Genomic DNA, 21,035 nt, shown 5'->3' on the forward strand with positions numbered 1-21,035 from the left:
GGGCACACAGGAGAAGTGTCAGTGGCCTGAGTGCTAGAAGCTGATCCCTCATGTATTTTTGCAGATCTGTGTGGGGGGGCAAGGCACCTGGTCCCGTACGGGCGCGGACGAGCTTGTCTATGGCGCACCTTCAGCTTCTCCTCTGCGCGCCCGGCCCGCAGCTGACATTTAAGGAGGAGGTAGGGATGGCAACCAGAATGCCAACCTCTCACCTCTGCACACAACTCTATGAAAGACGAGGCCGAGTGCCTATCTATGGTTGCAGCGTGTTGCCATAAGGGCCTGTCTTTCCGTTCCTAAATGCCGGTCTTAATTCAAAATCAATTGCAGTTTACGGCAAATGGTGCAGTTTAAAACATTTGTTCCCCCAGACCATATTTTATAAACAGAATCTAAAAGTTTTGTGATTAAGCAAAATGGTAGCGCACAACCATTTCAAATTCAATTACAGTATAAGGCCAATGGTGCAGTTTAAAACATTTGTTCCCACAGACAATATTTTATAAAAAAGGAATCTAAAAATGAAGTAATTTAAGCAAAACAGTAGCGTACGAGCGAGGCAGAGCTCAGAAACAGCGCTCTGACCCAGTGGCCTACGGTGCAATGATTTTTAAGACAAAATGGCGACATGGTTGAATAGTGCTCAGTCTGCCTGCTACTGTAGAGTGTTTTTTCTTCCAGCTTCTATGTCTTATGCGTAAATTTGCATGGAATTTATTTTACCATCTCAACAATGGATGTTTAAAAGCTAGGTTTGTCATCTACTGGAGAAGTGTGGCTCAATGGATAGAGTGGCAGACCTCGATGCAGAGCACTGGTCCGGGACCAGGGTTCGATTCCCGACGCGGCAGGGTCTCGGGCTATAAATTCCTTGGACCGGATATTCTCGCATCAGTGCCTATCCTAATCATGGGTCCCACGCTGCAACTCTGGGCAATAGCTTGCTTAGTCTCCACAACGGCCCCAACAGCGCTGGGATGCCTGGCTTCACCATGGGGGTGCCCAGGAGTGGACACTTCACACGGATAGCCAGGAAGGGTTCCTACAGCGGTATGAGTACAGCGCGGAGATACCCCCAGGGGTGATTCGGCGTTATATAAGCACTTCCACATTTACATCTACTGCTCGTAAGTCAAACAAGCTCGGGATCACACTCTAAAAAGCCATATTCAGACATTAATGAATAACTTGGAATCAAACTAGCATACATTTTTAATGCACTGTATAAAAATGAAATTTGGTCTGGCCCTTTACCCACCGCTGTGAAGGCAAAACATCTAAACAAACAAGCAAAGTTGATATCTGTTGAACATTATTCACTTGCCGTGAAAAAACGGAGCCATGGAAGTTGGGCATCAAACCTTTACGACTGTGGAGGCTTACCTCACTATTTATCATCCCCCTTAAAGCCAACAATGAAGCACCAATTAATGAGACTACGGTTTGGACTAATCCTGCTGACGGCACACATGTTTGGGCAGAGGTATAAGGAAGTCAAGGATTTACGGTGCTGACTCTGCGGAACAGGGGAGAAAACAATAATTCTATGTCAGGACACAGGGGCGAGGATTAGGCTATTCTTTCTTCTTTAATTTCTACAGCAGCCATTTTAAAAACCAACAAAAATCTACACAAGGACTTCATCTCCCATGAAGCCTGAGGAAAAACAAATCCAGTTCATACGAAGTCTCTTATCCAATCAGATGTCTCCTGGCTCCGTAACTGCCTATGACCCCTGCTGGACTTACTCTTTCTTCGCTGCTGCAGCCCTGTGTCAGTTAAGTGCCACACCTTCCCTCAGTGCTGTAGTTGGGGATTGTTCCTTTTCGGACTTTTCATTCAAGCTTCTGCTACGCCTGCACGGCCGCAGAAACGCTCTGCCACTCCTAGGCAGCCGCGATCGTTTCATCATTGCCGGTTGGGAGCACGCGGCAGTCCGCTGCCTGCCAGAGGGAGCGTCTTCCCTCGTCCTTCAGGACGCGTATCTTTAATCTAACGCAGGACAGAGCGAGCGTCCGTTATGACCATTGCCAAGCGCCTTTGCCTGCGTTTTACTGATCTGTGCTCATTTACCAGCCAGCCTGGAGCTTTTCACCCACCAGAGTAGGATTACAGGCTTTCTGGCCTAATTTGTTTAAGCAGACCAGCCCAGGCTTCCATTGATCTTGCGCCCGTGTAATTGAAGGGCGTTTATCTGCAGAGGTCGCGTAGACCTGTCCCATTACTATTGCCAGTGTCTTGCCTGCCCATTTTTCCAAGCCTCAGGGGCAAGTGGAAGTGCATGGGATTTCTACCCTTTGGAGTAAGGGCAAGTGTGTGGAGTTCCTCTGCCACAACCCCCCTCTCCCTCCTCCCCCACCCTTTTTTCTTTGAAGGCTCCCTCTTTAGGGACTTATCTTTGGGTCCCAGCTTGCTCACATTAGCCCTCCTTCGGAGCTTTCTAGTATGGAGGAGTTTGACAACTACTTTGAGGAGGAGACACAATACTTCCCGGTCACCAATTAATTTTGTGACGCAGTGGATGCCTCCATTGTCTGGGCGGTCTCAGAGGCAGTGGGCCCTTTGAAAAAGAGATTGATGGATCTGGCACAAAAGTTCCTGCAACCCCTCCCTCCGAGGGAAGAGCTCCCAGGGCCCTTGCCCTTATACCTCCAGAGCAGGCCGCAGATACCCCCTATAAGAACCCACGCAAGCGCCCACTCCCGGAGGGGGTGGACATGCATGCGTTTGATAGACAAAAACAGGCATTCTTGGACACCAAAGTCCCTGCCGTACCACCGGACAAAGCCCCTTCAGATCTTCCCCCTGGAGGATTCTACCCCACCAGAGGTCGTTCCCAACGCAGAGGTCAGCACAACGGAACCCGCGGTGGCGGTGTCCCCCCTCCCACGGAGAGTTATTTTCTTATCTCTTGTCGTGCACAGTTCCTAGACAACTGGCAGGCCCTTACGGGTGACGCATGGGTGCTCCAAACGGTGCAGGGTTTCCATGTGGAGTTTTACAGCTCCCCCGTTCAGGTTTCCCCTCTAGCTCCAATCCATTTTTCCAGCAGGAAATCTGCCCTCATTCAACAAGAGGTGCAGGAACTCCTGGACAAACGAGCGATCTGCTGTTCTTTTCCTCATCCCAGAGGTTTTCCGAGCAATCTGCTCCTCGTACAAAAACAGGATGGGGGTCAACGACTGGTGATAAACCTCAGGGAGTTCAATGAGTGGTTGGTCTACCGCCACTTCAAGATGGAGGGTATTTACCTGTTCCGCGACCTTCTGCACCCCATAGTCCGGCTGGACCTCAAGGATGCTTACCTTACGGTTCCCATTTTTCTGACACACCGTTGTTTCCTCCATTTCCTCTGGCTGGGCCAAACTTTCGAGTTCACCTCGCTTCCCTTTGGCCTGTCGTCAGCACGGTGGTGTCCAACAAGATCTTGCACCCGGTGGTGGAAAGATTGAGATTGCAGTGAGTCAGGATGATCGTATATCTGGATGACATGTTGTTCATGAACCAGTGTCCTCAGGTACTGTCCCAGCAATTACAGACGGCAGTGGTCCTTCTCCAATCGCTGGGATTCGTAATCAACCAGGCAAAGTCCTGTCTTCTGCCCGCTCTCTCGATCACCTTTCTAGGCTTTGTGAACAACTCTGTGGAGGCGACCCTGAGCCTCCTGTCCAGGAAAATGACAAGGATTCGTCACAAGATACAACAGATTTTACGGAGGTCCCAGACCTCTCTGCGCAGCATGGCCAGGGTAGTCGTTCAGTTGTCTGCCTCGATCCAAGCCATTTCCTGGGTCCCCTTCATTTTCGGGCCCTCCAGAGACTCAAACCGTCTCACCTGAGCAAGGGTTTAACTTATTCCCGGCAGGTTCCTTTTTTAAAGGAAGCAAAGGAGGAGCTTCATTGGTGGCTCTCTCACATGGAGGCATGGAACAGTCGTCCCGTTTTCGGATCCCTACCGGACATGGTGACCGAGTCAGACGCCAGTGGTTCAGGCTTGGGGGCATATTGTGGAGAGTTCACCACAGGAGGGTGGTCCGCTTTGCAGCGATCGCTCCACATCAACTATCTGGAGCTGATGGCGGGTTCCTTCAAGGTACAGTGCTGGACCAGGGACAAAGCCCAGTCCTGCGTCCTCCTCGAAATGGACAAAGTGACAGCAGTCTGCTACATAAACCACCTGGGCGGGACTCGCTCTAAGGCCCTGGCGGACCTCGCCAAGGAGTTCTGGGAATATCTGTCACATAAGATCTCAGTGTCGGCATAACATCTCTCGGGAGTGTCCAACCAGGTGGCAGACTGACAATCGCGCCACCTTCGGAACTGGAGCTTATGGATGCTTTTTCCACCGATATTCCAGATCCTTCAGGACTTTTGGGGACCATTCTCCATAGACCTGTTTGCGTCTCGACTCGACCACCAACTTCCCCGGTACTTCAGCTGGAGACCGGACCCAGTGGCAACGGCCAAGGATGGGAGGATTGGGCAAAGGAACGGGGCTACACTTTTCCCCCCTTCACCATGATAATGTGGCCAACACCTCAAATTCGCCGGCAGAAGGCAGAATTGGTGGTGGTCATGTTGGAGAGTGCAAGCATGGTTTCCAGTTCTGATTAAACTTTCTTGGGCTTCTCCAATCCGTCTACTCCTACTCCCTCATCTCTTGAGCAATCCAGCAGGCAATCCTCACCCTCTGGTAATGAAGGACTCCCTTCTGCTCATGGCATGGATTACTGGGTTCGATGGAAGGTCCCAGGACTTTCAAGAAACGCAGCATAACTCCTCTCCTGAGCCTAGGCGGACTGCACCGCCAACCAGTACGATCGGCATGGTCTCATTGGATGGGTTGATGTCTGCAATGGAGCCTGGATCCCGTGGGGCAGATGCTGTCCACATATTAAACCTTCTGGCTTCTGAAGGCCTGGCGTACAGAACAGTCAATACTTTCCAGTCTGCAATCTCGGCAGGCCACACTACCATGGCAGATCAACCAGTGGGTGAACACCCATTAGTGAAAAGGCTGCTGTGTGGCATCAGTCTTTCCCTCTCGCCGGAACCAAGATATTCTGTTCTCTGGGATGTCAACAAGGTCTTGAAACTACTAACCAGATAACATAGCAACAAGTATTTGTCGTGCAAGCAGCTATCGTCCAAACTGGCCATGTTGATGTGCTTGATGTCATGTAGGTGAGTCTCCGACATCGAAGCCTTGGATATTTTAGGAAGATCTTTCACTCCCGATGGGGTCACCTTCCTTGTGTCTTGTCGAACCAAATGCCAATCACGTGTGATTTCTTATGTTGCCTTCCCAGGGGCACCCAAGCTTTGTGTAGGTAGATGTATCAAGGCCTCTGAGGCCATGACGGAGGATGCGCGCCTACATGGGGAGCGATAACTACTCATTGCTCTGAGGAAACCATTTAAGGCAGTCTCCTCCCCAACCATTGTGAGTTGGGTATGCTGGGTGATGCTTGAGGCAGGCTTTGATACAAGAGTCTTCGGAGCGCATTCAGCAAGAGGCACAACGGCCTCAAAGGCCTTCATGCTAGGTGCTCGCTTGGCGGACAGTCTGAATGCAGCAGACAGCTCATCAGACTCAACCTTTAAGAGGTTTTACTTTAAACCAGTCTCCTTCATTGTGGCCCTAGTGGTGGATAAGCTTTAAGCTAGCCTTATCCTCGCCTCCGTGTCCTGACATAGAGTGAAACATTTCCTAGCTTTCATAACAGAAAGTTTCGATCCTATTAAGGACACGGAGGTGAGGATTAGTCGCCCACAGGAAAATTCTGTACCCACCCAGGTTATGAGACATACATCGAAATGATAGTAAAGCGTTTTCCTGGTTTTCACGTGTTAACGTTATGCTGTGCGAGGTAGCTTTACCACAAGCAAGATGGTATGGCTCCTTTTTTCTGTCTATAGGTACTGAATCCTCGAAACAAGATTAAGAAACTTCCACAGTCGGCTTTGTCGCAGGAAGAAAGAGGAAGTCCAGCAGGGGTCATAGGAAGTTATGGAGCCAGGAGACGTCTGATTGAATAAGAGACTTTGCTATGAATTTGATGGTTTTACCTCAGGCTTCATGGGAGATGAAGTCTTTGTGTTGATTGTTGTTGGTTTTTAAAATGGCTGCTGTTAAAAAAAATAAAAAAAAGAATGGCCTAATCATCGCTTCCGTGTCCTTAATAGAATTGAAACTTTCCGTTACGAAAGCTAGGAAATTTTCATTAATGTTTTGTGCATCTGTAAGAATTTGCGTGCCTTAAGACTTTTGGCTCCGCCCCATCTGCCGCATTTTGAATGTATGAACATGCCATGAGGCATTGGGAGAATGCATGAAAGGTGAGTCGGCACAACTGGCTGCTCGTCTTTTTTAATTTATGGCACCAGTAAGAACTTTGATGAACTCTGATTATTGTCCAGAATTTTTAACATTTTAAGAGCAATGGTGACCATAAATTGATATATGTTTTTATAAAAATGGAAAAAGTGCTTTTTTTATTGATTTTTATGTATTTAATTGCAATGATTTCAAGTAATTGTGCAATAAAAATCTATCTATTTATCTATCTATCTCTGGTTGAAAGTTCATGAGAGAGAACCAGTAGTCCAGTTGCTTACTGTCACTCAATTTTAAGCCAAGCAGTAAAGCGCTGGAAAATGGGGGCCATACTGCCGAGTTTTATAAAGAATACAGTGGATACTCATCCAAGGAAGCAAGAGAATCTGGGGCACTCCTGATTTTTCAAAAGACAGTCACCATAGCTTTACTTAAGCCAAGCAGTGACACATTGTAATGTGCATCCTACAGAGCAGTCTCTTTATTCAACATGGACACTAAAATATTATTGAACATTATTACAAGACTGCTGATTTGTAATGTTGACCTTGTGCTGCCGGAATAGATGGGATTTATTCCTCACTGCTTGATGGCATACAACCACTGTACAATATTTGCCATGCTACATCATCTACGCCCTGAACTGGAAGGAATAATAGCATTTCTGGATGCCAGAAAGGCATTGAACTCTATGGAGTGGAACTTCATGTTCACAGTGATAAGGAAGGCGGGATTGGATGAGGAAATCATAGGTTGAATTTCACTGCCCCAAACCAATGTGAGAGTAAATGACCGAATATCAAAGCCTATCGCTATCATAAGGGGTCCTGTCAGGGGTGCCCCTTATTAACACTACTACTTCTCAGTTCAAACCGCACGTCTTTGGAACTCGCTCCCCCGCGACTTGCGACTCGAACCACAATACCTTCGCTTCAGGAAGCAGCTAAAGACTCATCTTTTTCCCCAATGACTCACGCCTTCCCTTACACTGATTCTTTGTCCCCTCCCCCCCTCCTCACCTCTTGTTTGCCCCTGGCCCACCGAACTGGAGAGTTAGGGTTTTCGTTAGCGCTGGGATACCTCAGGGTGACTATGCGCTCTACAAAAATAAATAATAATAATAATAATAATATTTGCCGTCGCTGTGGAGCCTCTTTGGTAGATGGCAGAGTCAGATTTCTCTTTAGGAGGACACTATCATCCCATTCACCTGCCTTCGCAGCACACTTTTAGCCTTCTTCAAAGGACCTCCTATAGAGCCATGTTCTTACACAATTACTCCATATGATTAATCTCCATCACCTACTTTCTCAGACATATACAGGGGAAGGAGAAGGCGTAGCATCTCCCAGATGGACGATTCAGGGAGCCTGGGATTCAGGGAGTCTGGGATTCTTGGAGTCTCCATTGTTGGACCAGCAGTGCCAATTCTTTTGAATGCAGACTAAAACTATAACATTAAACAGTAGAAGATTATAAGTTCTTACATAGAATATATTACACATCCATGAAGCCTAACTCGTTCAGAATCAGATGTACGCAGCCCTCAGACAGTATTTTATCAAAATAGCATGCTTATGCCGAAGGCTTCAATTATACTGGTTAGTCTATATTTTCGATATTGACAGAAATGACAGATGGAGCCTTAGAATCCTCCTCATTAAGGACATCATAGGGGCATGTCAATGATTTTCCCATGTCAATCTGAAGATATGTGGCAATGGGGCTACTACTAGTGAAAAGGAGAACCGTTACAATAGCGCCAGGCCCCAACAGTCGATGCATGGATAAGAGATTCACTATATTGGAACAATGTTGCTGTCACTTACATGCCCCTTTTACCCCTCGACCTCGTACCCCAAAGTTATTTGGAGTCCACTCCACAACTACTTATTCAAGAGTACAGAGAAAATGTAATGAGGGTTGAGCTAGTAGTCTGAAATATATGCAACGTTTATGTCATCAAATGTACGCATCAATCTGACTTTGATGGTATTGATACAGACCTTGTGTACATTTGCAACTACAACATTTGTATCATGATAGGTCATCATTGTAACTGTGATTCAAGGAAAAGGATTCAGTCATTGTATGAAATACACCATGCAAACTGTATGTTCTGCTCAACTTACAGTCTGAACTGCTGTGCTACTGAAAATTGCTCTTCCTATTGTAATGTTTATTAAAAAAAAAAAAAATATTTAAACATTTTTTTCCAAATTTTCTGCTATACCAGCATGTCACTAAAGCAGTTCTCTTGCTCTGTTTTGGTGAAATAGCTTCTAAAACCTCACTATATAAGACCGTTTATGGAGACATCGGGGATCATTTTCCATTTCTAGCAACTGAACCTGCTAGTGCATACTACTTGAGATTTTCTGGAAGATGAGGGAGTTTGGAGGTTTGCATTAGTATCCTACTCAAAGATCTTTAACACACTTCTTCACACAGTTAGTCATTGGTCTCCATCAAGAAACTGGAAGTACAGGTGCTCTGCAAAAACACAAAATATTATATGTATTGTAACTGTCACTACAGTATCCAGCTGACAATGACTCTGAAGATTGCCAACAAAGCATAAGACAATATTAGCCCCTGGAACAATTATCTGTTTATCCCAACCAGAAAAGTACTGCAATGGGACAATAGATGTATGAATAGGTTCCTTTTTTTTTTTTTTTTGTAAAACTTTTTATTAACACACATCAGCTCACCAAGTACATTACACAGAACGCAGTAAGTCAGGCAACATGGGTACAGTAGGTACATTCAGGCAATACAAAATGTTCCTTGGGAGGTCTAGGGCGAAGGGGGGTCTTCACTATCGGTAGTGAGGGATGGTTGACAGATGTCCCCACGATAGGAATTCCATCTGCCCCACACTCGGGTCCACTTCTTAGGGCAACCTCGGGCCACTTATACTGTCTTTTCCCTGAACATTGACCAGTCTAGATCCTTCTCCCAATCATCCACCACAGGAGGTTGGGACGCCCCCCACCTCTGCGCAGTGTTCCTCTTAGCGAGCCTAAGCCCCAAGGTGACCCATTGTGTTAAGCAGTCATTCAGATCTGTCGGCTCACAAATATTCAACAGACATCTATGCGCTTCACGGCCAAGATGCGTGGACAGTACTGCATTAATGATGTCATGCACTTTAAGCCAGTAGGGTTGAATATGGGCACATTCCCAAATTATGTGCATAAAAGTACCCACCCGGCCACATCCTCGTCTGCAATCCTCCCCGTCCACTCTCCCCATTCGTACCAACTGGGGTCCTGTCACATAACTCCTGTGGAGTTTTTTTAGTTGGACTAGTCGGAGGCGCGCTGGTATCGCCACGACTCTAGGTGAGGAAACGGCCTCTTGCCATTCCTCGTCATCCATCTCAATTCCATTTCTGGACCATTTCTCGCGAAGCACTTGGAGAGGATCTGGCATATTATTTATCAGTTTTTGGTATATCAGTGAGATAGTGTTATCTGGAACATGGCCTTCTAAGACTCTGTCCTCCAATGGGGAAGATTCAGGAAGGATGGTGCCATGTTGCAGATGGGAACGTAGAGCGTGTCTAACCTGTGAGTAACGGAAGAATTCTGAGTCAGCTAATTCGAATTGCTGTTGCAGGGTGATGAATGGTTTAATATCTGATTTGTCCCATAGATCGCCTATGAGCGAGAGGCCTATGAGGTCCCATTTGTCAAACCCTTTGCTTTTCCACAAACTACCCAACTGTTCTGAGTCCCACAACGGGGTCACAAGGGTGAGTCTACAAGTCCATCCAAGGCTTTTATTGGCAGTATGCCAGACATGAACTGAGTGTTTAGTGGGGCCTGTGAGTTTAAAGCGGTGTGGTTTAGAATAAAGGGCTCTGTTATAGGTCCCACCAGAGAGAAGCCATCTATCCATATTATAGCCTGGATCCCCGGGACGGGTGTAGGTGACTTGGTTGATAGCAGCCAGGTGGGCCGCCCAGTAATACTTTTTGATATCAGGGATGCTAATGCCTCCGTCATACTAATTCAGGGTGAGTTTTCTAAGGGCGATACGTGGCTTCCCATTCCACAACAAGTTCCGCTAAAGGCCTTCTATCTCCCTGAAGTAGGATGGTGGGACCGGGTCTAGGGAATTCTGCAGGGCGTATAAAAACCAAGGCAAAGATATCATCTTAAAAAGGGCTGCTTTTCCCAGCAGGGATAGAGGGAGTGACTTCCAGCTGTTTATATCCTTACGCAACCTGGACAAAGGGGGGAGGTGGTTTCAGAAGTAACGAAGTGAAGGATCCAGGGAGAGAAATATTCCCAGATACTTGAAGCCCTCTGTACGTATTTGAATTGGGCATCCTTTTGGCAGAATTGGCGGCTCTCCTGCCAGAACATACCACAGAGATTTGCTCCAGTTAATAGAGTACCCGGAGAACCTTCCAAAAAGGATTTCGAGGACAACAATCAGGGACTGCCTCGGAGAGGTCAAATACAGAAGGATACCATCCGCGTAGAGCGAGACGCAGTCCTCCCACTCCGGGGACCAATGCATGCCCCGAATCATTGGGTCCTGGCGTATCCAGGCCGCCAAAGGTTCCAACGCAAGGGCAAATAGGAGAGGGGACAACGGACAACCTTGCCGGGTTCCGCGACCCAGATCAAAGGTGGCCGATTTTTTGTTGTTAACCACAACTTGTGCAAGCGGTTTGGCGTACAGGAGCCGCACCCATTTAATATAATTCGGGCCAAACCCCAACTTTTTCAGGACTGCCCAAAGATACGGCTATTCAATGGTGTTGAAGGCCATAGTGGCATCCAGGGAGACTATCACGGCTGGTTCCAAGATGGAGGCCGCCCTGCCCAATACTCCGTGCACCCAACGCAAGTTAAGAGCTGTGTTACGATGCGGAATGAAACCTGATTGATCTGGGTGGACTAGAGCCTCAATCACTGTGACCATACGGTTGGCCAAAAGATTAGCCAAAATCTTGGGCTCTGCGTTCAGGAGGGAGATCGGCCTATATGACCCACAATCAGTTTTGTGTTTCCCCTCCTCTGGTCTATCGGCAGGAGTCCCCTTTTCCTTGATTCCTCGAACATCGCCCTCAGATATGGGGCCAGCCTATCCGGTTTAAGCTTGTAGAGCTCGATCGGAAGTCCATTGGAGCCAGAGGCCTTTCCCGAGTTGATGGACCTGATTGCCTTCGCTATCTCCTCATTTTAAATATTACTGTCTAGAAATTCACGATTGTCTACTAAGAGTTTGGGCAGCTCAATGTCAGCCAGCATCTGACGGGAGTCCTCTAAGGAGTAGGGAGCTGATGAAGAGTAGACAGCGCAAAAGTGGGCAGCGAACCTGTCGGCAACACTTTGAGGATCTGTAAGGCGGCTACCTCCCTTCCCCTGAAGTTCCGGTACTAGTCAGCTTGCCCACTCTTTCCTGTCCAACCACGCCAGTAGTTTCCCGGCTTTGTCCCCTACCTCATATATCCGTCTCTGCGCCGCCCTCCCCAAAGCTCTTGCCTGGTTAGTTGTCAGAGCTCTATACTCCTGTTGCCGGAGCTTTAAATAGTGGAGTTTGTCGGGTGTGGCCTCCGAGCCCAGGGCAGTTTCGAATTGGCTAATCTCCGCCTCTATAGCCACTATATCTCTGTTGTGATCTTTTTTCTTGCCCGAGATCAGGGAAAGGGCCTGACCCCGAACCACCATCTTGAAAGCCAGATATAGGTTTCTTAATCTCTCAGGTAAAAGGCAAGGACTTGCATGAAAGTGGGGATAAACCATGTTTTGTGGTAGACTAATAAAGTGAGTCGATTGAAAGCTGTGCTTGTTTATCATATCAAAATTCCAATTAAAAAGATGTACATCCATATCAGACAAAAAAGATGTACTCTCTTCAAAATAGATAAAAATTTGATTTGATTTTAAAAGAATGAATGAAAGCCTAGGTGCTTTATTTGTTCTTAACAGAGATACAATACTTCTTCATTTGCTCTGTCACATGGTTTACCTTCATCAAGAGAATCAGTGCAGCTGCTCTTCTGTAAAAGCTGGTTCTCATCCCCATTTAGGTCCACCATGTCTAGGGAAGCAGACTGCCCACTGCGCCTGGTACTCTGTTTCCGTTCAGAAGTCAGCAAAGGGCTCTTCTTACACAGCCTTTCACTTTCAGTCTCCTCTTTTAGGCTCTGCAGAGATCCCTGTAGAAAATAGATCAGTAAGACACTTGAAGTAAACTCTGGTTTAGGGAACTCAAATCAACTTGGAGCAACTAAATGCAAATTAGTTATGGTTTCCTTTGCTTTATGAACAGACCTTCATGCTGTTTAGCATGCCGAGTCGCATCAACAATCACATGCCCACTGGTAGTCTCTCTTTGCCTCCAGACTGTTGAATGATCATCCCATGAATACGAGACTTTGATTATCCCTGCAAGCCTCCAGGAAAATGTTATAAGCCATCTCTTTTCCCACTTCCTGTCACCAACAATCGGACTTCCTTATCCCTTTCTCTGCTCATCTACTACCAAATTTTGTGCTCGCTATATTGTTCCCTCAGCTATGTAAATGTCCTTCACGCTCCATTTAGCCCTGCTGTACATCTTGCTAAGATTTTTCAAGTATTGTATTATTGTATGTATGTGGTATCTGTATAGTCTGAACTTAGCCAAAAGGCAGTGAAGCGCTGTACAAGGACTTCCAGGATTTTATGGAGGGCCATTCATGGAAAGAGGCACAAGTGAATGACTGTTCTATTCTGGGAAACGCACAAAAGACAGGGAAGGACTGTAGGGTGTGGAGGACCGGTTGTTGTCTGCAGGCACATTCAAAGACACAGAGGGTCAACAACAAAAAATTCCGTGTCAGGGCCAGTAGAGTGAGCACAGTACCCTTTGGCTCCTATAAAAGGGCTAAGAACTAGCAAGATGGTGAATGGCAACCCTGCACTGGTTGTATGGCTTCTGCTCTCGGTCAGTATGTCCCCACACTGCATCCTTTCATGTTTGTTATTGTGTTCCCTTCCACAGTACTATTCCTCTTGTTTTATTTTTGCCTGACCTCCTTTCCTAGTTAGGGTCCAGCCCTCCATTAACTTTGTGCGAATTGGTGAGATCACTACAGCTGCTTTTGCCCGAATGCGCTCTAGGTGATTCTGGGCCTCCAGGTGTTCCCTGGTGCCTTTGGGGCTTGCTAATGTCACCTCCTCTCAAGTACCCAGTGAGCCCAAACTGCCTTATGTGTTTCCTTCGTATACATTAATTTTATTGTGTCACTTATTACAGGGCCTTCTGCCTTGTCCTTGAAATCACTCATTCCAACACCATCCACTCCGGAACACAGGACTCCTGTATGCCTTTCCCATCTATGTACCCAGGATCTAAAACACCCCTGCATTCATGAGATATACCGCCATAATACTGGTACAATTTAGAAAAGAGTTGATGACGCACCTTAAAAGGATCATCACAGTAAACGCTCAATGGCCCACAATCAGGGAGATGCCCTGATATTGCAACCAAACTCCAAAGACACAGAGTCTCCTGGAACAGGACCCAGTACCTCACTCCGCCCTGCTTGTTATTGCACCACATGGCAGTGGTAGTGACTGTGAGAATCTGTACCAGCCGTCCCTTGAAGGACGGTAGGAAGGCCTTCAACACCAGGCAAACGACCTGCGACTTCAACAGACTGATATGGAGTCAGGTTTCTGCTGGAGTCCATAGTACTCTGATCTCTACCTTTCCTATATTATCTCCAAAACAAAGCACTGACACATCCATCAGCAGCATCAGCTCCATGTTTGGGAAGAGAGAGGGGTCTGCCGCTGATCAGATTGCAGTCAAGAAGTCGCCAATGCAGATCTTGTGCAGCCTGCTCAGAAGCTTGCATGACATCCAAAGTCTGACAGGTTTCCTTGGTGCTGGCCCCACTGAGACTACAGATCCCACTTCACAGACAGTTTATGCCACTTGGCAAAGTAGACCGGCAGGATGCATGCGGCTAACAAGAAAAGCAGCATCAGAGCTGCTCTGGATCATAGCCCAAATGTCCTGGACTTGCTGGAATGGAGAAAAGACCCTGAACTGCACTATGATCAAGAAAGATCCTGTAACGAAGTCTCCGAGATGGAGTCCAGTGTGACTTTGGCTCGTTAATCGAGAACCCTATAGATGTGAGTTGGTTGGCTTTCATCTGGAGATGGTCTACAACCGAGTGTGGCAAGCCAGCTTTCAACAGAGGGTCTTCAAGGTTGGGGAAAACTGATACACCCAACCTTGGAAGATAGGCTACTACCACCATCACTATTATGAAAACCCGAGGAGGGCTGTAAAGACCAAAGTGGAACACGGCAGACTGAAAATGCTCTCAGCCAACATTGAATCACAGATAAAATCTGTGGGACTGCAGGACAGCCTGATAAAAGTATACATCCTGCAGGTCCAAGGCTACCATCCAGTCACTCAGATCCAGGTAAGACAGAACCTAGGCCAGTGTGAGCATTTTGAGTTGGTCTTTCCACAGGAAGGCTTTCAGTAAGCGAAGATCTAAAATAGGATGAAAGCCTCCATCCTTATTTGGTAAGAGGAAACAGCAGGAGTAACAATCCTTCCCTATTTTTGAGTCTGAAACCCTCTCAATGGCTCCTTTGGACAGTAGGGATTGCACCTCTTCCAGTAAGATGGATGGGTGCTCCTCTGAAAGGAGCTCTGAAGTGGGAGGAAGCTGTGGTGTGTCGGAAAAGAACATAAGGGCATGGCGCTGCTGATTATTTTATTTATTTTTTTATAGTTTTTTAATGAACTTTTCCTTTTTAAAAAATAAATAAATATCAAACTGATCAGAAAAACAAACAAAGAACAAGGGATTTCCAAAATAGAAATATGTATAGTACATACATATGTTACCAAGCTCTACAGTCGTACGAGCACTTATCCTATCACAAAATAAATATAAGCCATCACAAAACCACAATTATAACTTAAGATACCTCAAAATACATCACTATAGTCCTTTTTTTGTTATAGGGTAAGAAAAATATATCAATCAAGCTACTTCAGATAGGGACCCCCCAATTGAATCACCATAAAACCTACCGCATGTTTGGTCAAATATTTTAATAGAGCGTAATCCTCTGACTCTAGCTAAAGCAGATTTCCTCTCATATACTCCCTGAAAGGTTACCCACCATTCTGCTGCTCTGGGGGTATTGTCGAGATCCATGCTCTAGCTATGCACAGCCTGGCAGAAGCAGTTATAATACACAGAAGACTTTTTAGACCCAAGTCTCCCACACCATTATATCCCAGCATAATCATTTTATTTGTTAATTAAAGCTCTAAGCCAAGGCCAAAGCTGATATGATTACTCACATCCTCCTAATACTTCATCAGTTCTGTGCAAAGTAACAAACATATGTAGCAAGTTAGCAGCCTTCAATCCGCATTAAGGGCACTTGCTTTTCTCCCCTCTTTCACTCACATCATTGTCTGCCCATTTAGCTATTCTATCAGGCATGTAGTATAACATACAAACTGTTCTAAATTGTTGCAGTTTTAAGTTTAGGGAGTGAACTGATCTCTCCGTTGTATCTAATGCCGCAGTTATTTCTAAAGGGATAATGTTTTCTGATAGGAGATTGCTCCATTTCAATGCAAGCTTCAGGCTGTCACTAACTCTTTGCTGGTAACGATTCTGGTAAAAGGTTTGTATTAGTGACTTCCTGGGTGCTTGATAAAAATTTCTTATCGGATCTGAATGCTCCAGTTTATTTTATACCCCGGCGTACCCCCCAAAAAATCATGATTGATTTGCAAGAATTTAAAAAAGAGCCAATAAGGAAGAGCATAGGAGCTTGGTAGATTTTCAAATGTGCGGAACCCATTCGCATTGTATAGCTGTCCCAAGCGCTCAATGCCATAGTTTGACCAGATTTTGCATGTTGAATCATGAAAAACTTCAGGAAGCATCAGGTTTTCCCACATAAGGAAATACTCATGGAAAAGCGGCAGAGGATATCTCCCGCCAAATATAAACTATATATTTTATAGACTTAAATCCTACTCTTTTGAAGTAACTGGGATCATTAATCCGATGTAGAAAAAATCTATTATCTAAGCTAAGCGCAAACCTATAAAATAAATCACACTCCAGCCAATAGTTTGCTAAAACGACCGGCAAATGCCCCCCCAATAGTATATCTTAAAATCCGGGAGCTGGAGCCCGTCCTGAATATATGGAAACTTAATATGCCGAATTGCACGCTGTGCTGTCTTGTACCCCTAAATAAAACTCCTGAGAGCCCCGTCACATTTCTTAAAGAAAAGATTTGGCACTAGAAGAGGTACTGTATGGAAAAGAAATAGAAATTTGGGTAAGATATTCATTTTAAAAATGTTGCACCTACCTATGATGCCGATGGGTAGCTTATGCCAGCTTCTAAAGTTTTGAAGCACTTGCTGTAAAAGAGTCTCAGTTTAAGGCAACAATCCGTTCAATTTGAGAGGATAATGCACCCCCAGATACTGAACTGATGAACAGACAACCAGGACTGGTCTAGTGGATTGAAAGTTAAGAAGAACCTGAGTTTTACTTGCATTTAATTTATATCCAGGGAAATTTCCAAATCTATTAGCCTAATCTTTAACATATTCAAGTAAAGATACTGGATCAGACGAATATACGGCCACATCGTCAGCATATGCAGTAACTTTGAGCTTGTGTGCTCCTACTCTGTCTGGTAAGATATTATTAATCTTACATAGCGAACGTGAAATTGGCTCGAAATATAAGGCAAATAAGAGAGGGGACAACGGGCACCCCTGCCGAGTTCCCAGCTGTATCCTAAAAGGAGAGGATACCAGCCCCTGTATGTCAGCAGGGCCCAAGGATTCTTATCTAAAGCCTTTACCCAATTACAGTAACCGCCACTCAATCCATAAGCCTTGAGAGTGGACCAGAGACAATACCAGATAACCCGATCAAAGGCCTTTTCGGCATCCAACAGTATCATCCCCATATTAATGTTTCATTTATTTGCCACATTAAAAGCCACAACTGCTGTTTTAACATGAGCTGCAGTATCCCTACCCAGTATAAAGCCATGTTGCTGGCTAGATACAAATCCTGAAATAAGTGGAGCCAAGGGAGATAGGTCAATAGGACCTCTAGGGCTTTTCCCTTTTTTAAGCTAGGGAGATCACCACTATTCCCTATAGCTCATACATCATCTTTTAGTAGAGGTACAATGTAGTCCTTAAAAACTTTATAAAATTCTACGGGTATTGAATCATCGCCTGCTGCTTTACCACTAGGCAATGCAGCCAAGGCCTTTAATATTTTTCCGCTGTAATTTCATTTGGAAGAGTTTCCCCTTGTTCAATGCTAATCCATGTTAGAGTGCACACAGATAAGTAGAGGCTAAACCCCAGTGCATAAAACAGACTACATTGTCCGTATAACCTCTGGTAGAATCCACCGAATTGTTCCAATATTGCCCGTGTCTGTGTGTATAGGGCACCATCCTCCCCTTTAATCGCCTTAATCTGACTCCTTGCCCTTTTGTCAGCTAGTTGGTGCGCAAGTACGTTCCCTACCTGCTCACCATATTCATACTGCATAGGAGCGATGTTTATTGTAGCTGCCGCTACCTTCTCCCTCAATATGCTTCCCGGTCAAGAAGAGATTGAAATCCTGTTGATCTTGTCCCCTCTGTTCGATTGCACCGGCATAGGAGATTTCTAACTGTATTACAGCCTCTCAGGTTGCTCTCATATAAAGTTCCTTTTTATTGTTTGCCGATATATATACTGCTAGGTAATGCCTCTTATAAAAGCCTTCATAGTGTCCCCTATAATCTGTGGAGATGGGGATCTTCCATTATTCTCCATGAACTCCGCTAGTTCTTTTTGCACCCTGCTTAAATATTACTTTTCCGTGAGTAAATGATGAGGGAAAGAAAAAGAACGCCTCTGACTTTTTACAATCTGGCTACAAAAATATAACAAAATAGGGTTGTGATCCGATGTTACTCTAGGACATACTTCCATCTCTGCAGACTCTAGAATCGTGTTGTTAACAAAGCCAAATCAATCCTAGAGTACTGCTTGTGGAGTGAAGAGTAGTACGTATTACCAGGCGACATTGGGTATAATGACCTCCATAGATCCCTGAGACAATGTAAGCGAGCTAATTCAAGAATGGAAGTTATAACCTTCCTCATTCTTAAAGAAGTACGCGGATTAGTTGAATCCTTAACATAATCCATGGTACAATTAAAATCACCAATAGCTAGCAAATAGTTGTAAAGTTATCATATCAAAAATAGCGGACTCATTTAGGTTGGACCCATATAATACACACAGAACATATTTAATACCTCTATTACTAGTTGCGCAATTGCCCATCTCCCCCTTGAATCATCGGATGCCCTCAGAAGATTGTATTCCATTCTTCTATCTATTAGAATAGCGACCCCCCTAATAGAAACTGTCTGAGATGTACAGACAATAATGTCAAAGACCAGCTGTTTCAATAAAAACCTGTACTTCTAAGCCAAGTGAGTTTCATGAAGACATATTATATGGGGTTTAAACATTTTCAGTTCTTCATGCACTGACGTTTACTGGAACTGTTTAACCCGGAGACATTCCAACATATACAATGTGCTAACCCCATTTCGAATCAGTTTTTACTTGGTTTAGCCTGGTCCCCATCATGAACATAAAAGGATAAATGCACCTCACAACACCTTGAGTTCTTCACCATAGAAGGTGGTAGAATTAATTGTATGACCTTTATCACGTTTCAAGCTTTTATCCTAAGTTATCCCAAAAATAATCCTTGAAGTATGACTTTTTGACCCCATTTACACCCCCCTTCCTACCTCTGAAACCCCAACCCCCCCAACCATGACGCCAGCCGCTCCCCTCCCTTACTCTAGCTAGAGGAGTCACCCTAATCCCTGGACTGTCTGCTTGACAGCCCGAGAGTTCCAACCCACCGTGTTCCCTACCTCTCCGTGCCACCTGACTGTGACCTGCCCCTTCCATAAGAACAATGCGAAGGACCAAGAAAATGAAAAAACTAATAATTCACACCTTAATAAAGAAAGAAAAAAAGATAAGAAAGGGACAGACTAGAAGCCCTCCCTAGAGAGTTAGTAATCGGGTCAGAAAAGAAAGGGGGGGTTAAAATAGCTTATGTACCACAGCCGCCTTTTATTTTAGACAAAATCTGTGCTGCCTCCTGCTCCGTATTACAGAACCATCTTTGAACCTCTTTAACAATTTTAAGTCTTGCCGCCACCTGTAAAAAAGTCTGTGCTCCAGCAGCCTTTAAAGGATCTGTAAGTTGTTGAAGTTTCCACCGCCTGTCCATTGTGGGCTTGCATAAATCCGAGCGAACCACTATTGACATTGAGTCTATTAATACTGGAGTAGTTGGTCATGCTTTAATGGAGATGACTTGCCTCAAAAGAAAGTTACAGATGTAAACCAAAATTGGGAGTGCATTTAGCCCCCCACTAGAAGCTGTGGTATTTGACCCAGCAAAGCGATTGATGGGAAGTCTGTGTGCCCTCTGTATTTGAGACGCCATATCCCAGTCTGAGAGCTCCGGAAACGCTTTTCTGAACAGCTGAACAATGAACTGCCATGGATTCTTTCCTTCCCTCCCTTCTGGTATTCCAAATATACACAGGTTATTTCGTCTTTGACGGTGTTCCAAATCTTCAATCTTAGCCTGTACAAAATGCAGATGGCTATCATGTTGGTCTACGGTTTTTTGAGTGACAACAGCTCCATCCTCTATATCTGAGACCCGCTGTTGAAGCTCCCCTATCTCTACAATAAGATTAGTAATTTTACTAGTAGCTTCTGACAATGAGCGCTGTATCTCGATGTTATCGGCTCTGACCGGCGCATAGTGCTGTTGTGCTTGAGATCACCGAGTCTGTAGCATTTGTAGAATAATTAACAAAGTTGGCTCATGCTCCCCGTTGGGTAAGAAGAGGTTGGACATGGCCATAGGCGGAGAGCCAGCAGCTGTGACACCCCTAGATGAAGGGGATCTAATGTCAGATGAGACCGAAACCTCTGGGCTGTCAGTGGTTGAGGTGGTAAGCTCTACTGAACCTTGGATACGTTTCTTCCCTCCCTTGAGTGGATTATGGGAGTCATTTGAGGCAGTCGACAAACGTGAAATTATTGCTTTCACCTCTCCCTTGGACACAACCCAGTTTTGCAGTGGACTACCTTTAGTGGTCTTCTGTCTGACCTAAGTCTTGCCACAAGAAGAGATAGAACTATCCCCCCCGCTTGTTACTTGGTAACTGAGTCTGAGCTTTCCTGTCTCTCCCAGCACCCTTAACCCCAGTTTTATTACTCAACGCATCTGCCTTTGATCCCACCTCTGTCGTACTCTCGCTTGGGTTATTTAGTCCCGCAATATCAGTATCATCAGTAGGGACTTCCTTATGTGCATTCAGAGACACTAGGCTGGAAGGTGAGCTAAGACTGAGTGCTGATTATGTTGTCGTTTTTGCAGTATGATCGCCATGTTCCGTCCTCCACATACCTAGAACCTGACTACCTCCCCCTTCCGCAAAGTTGGATCCAGACCCCCAGATAAACCATTGATACTCACAATTCCAGTAGTGTCTTTATCATTAGATGACTGATTGCCATCTAAAAGCGATGTAGCCAGCACCTGTCCTCCTGCA

The 21,035-nt window shown here is 45.4% G+C and overlaps 1 protein-coding gene across 5 annotated transcripts in view; it reads right to left on the reverse strand.

The window, feature by feature from the left end:
- Positions 1 to 21,035, reverse strand: part of GRAMD1C (GRAM domain containing 1C) — a 1,366,575-nt gene that overhangs the window by 496,929 nt on the left and 848,611 nt on the right. For all 5 annotated transcript variants that reach the window (XM_085621077.1, XM_085621075.1, XM_085621076.1 and 2 more), the window contains one exon: positions 12,328 to 12,517. In XM_085621077.1, the coding sequence (XP_085477203.1) occupies positions 12,328 to 12,517 (190 nt within the window). The remainder of the gene's footprint in view (positions 1 to 12,327; positions 12,518 to 21,035) is intronic.

Source organism: Triturus cristatus, chromosome 8 (assembly GCF_964204655.1).
Source record: "Triturus cristatus chromosome 8, aTriCri1.1, whole genome shotgun sequence".
Lineage (NCBI taxonomy): Eukaryota > Metazoa > Chordata > Amphibia > Caudata > Salamandridae > Triturus > Triturus cristatus.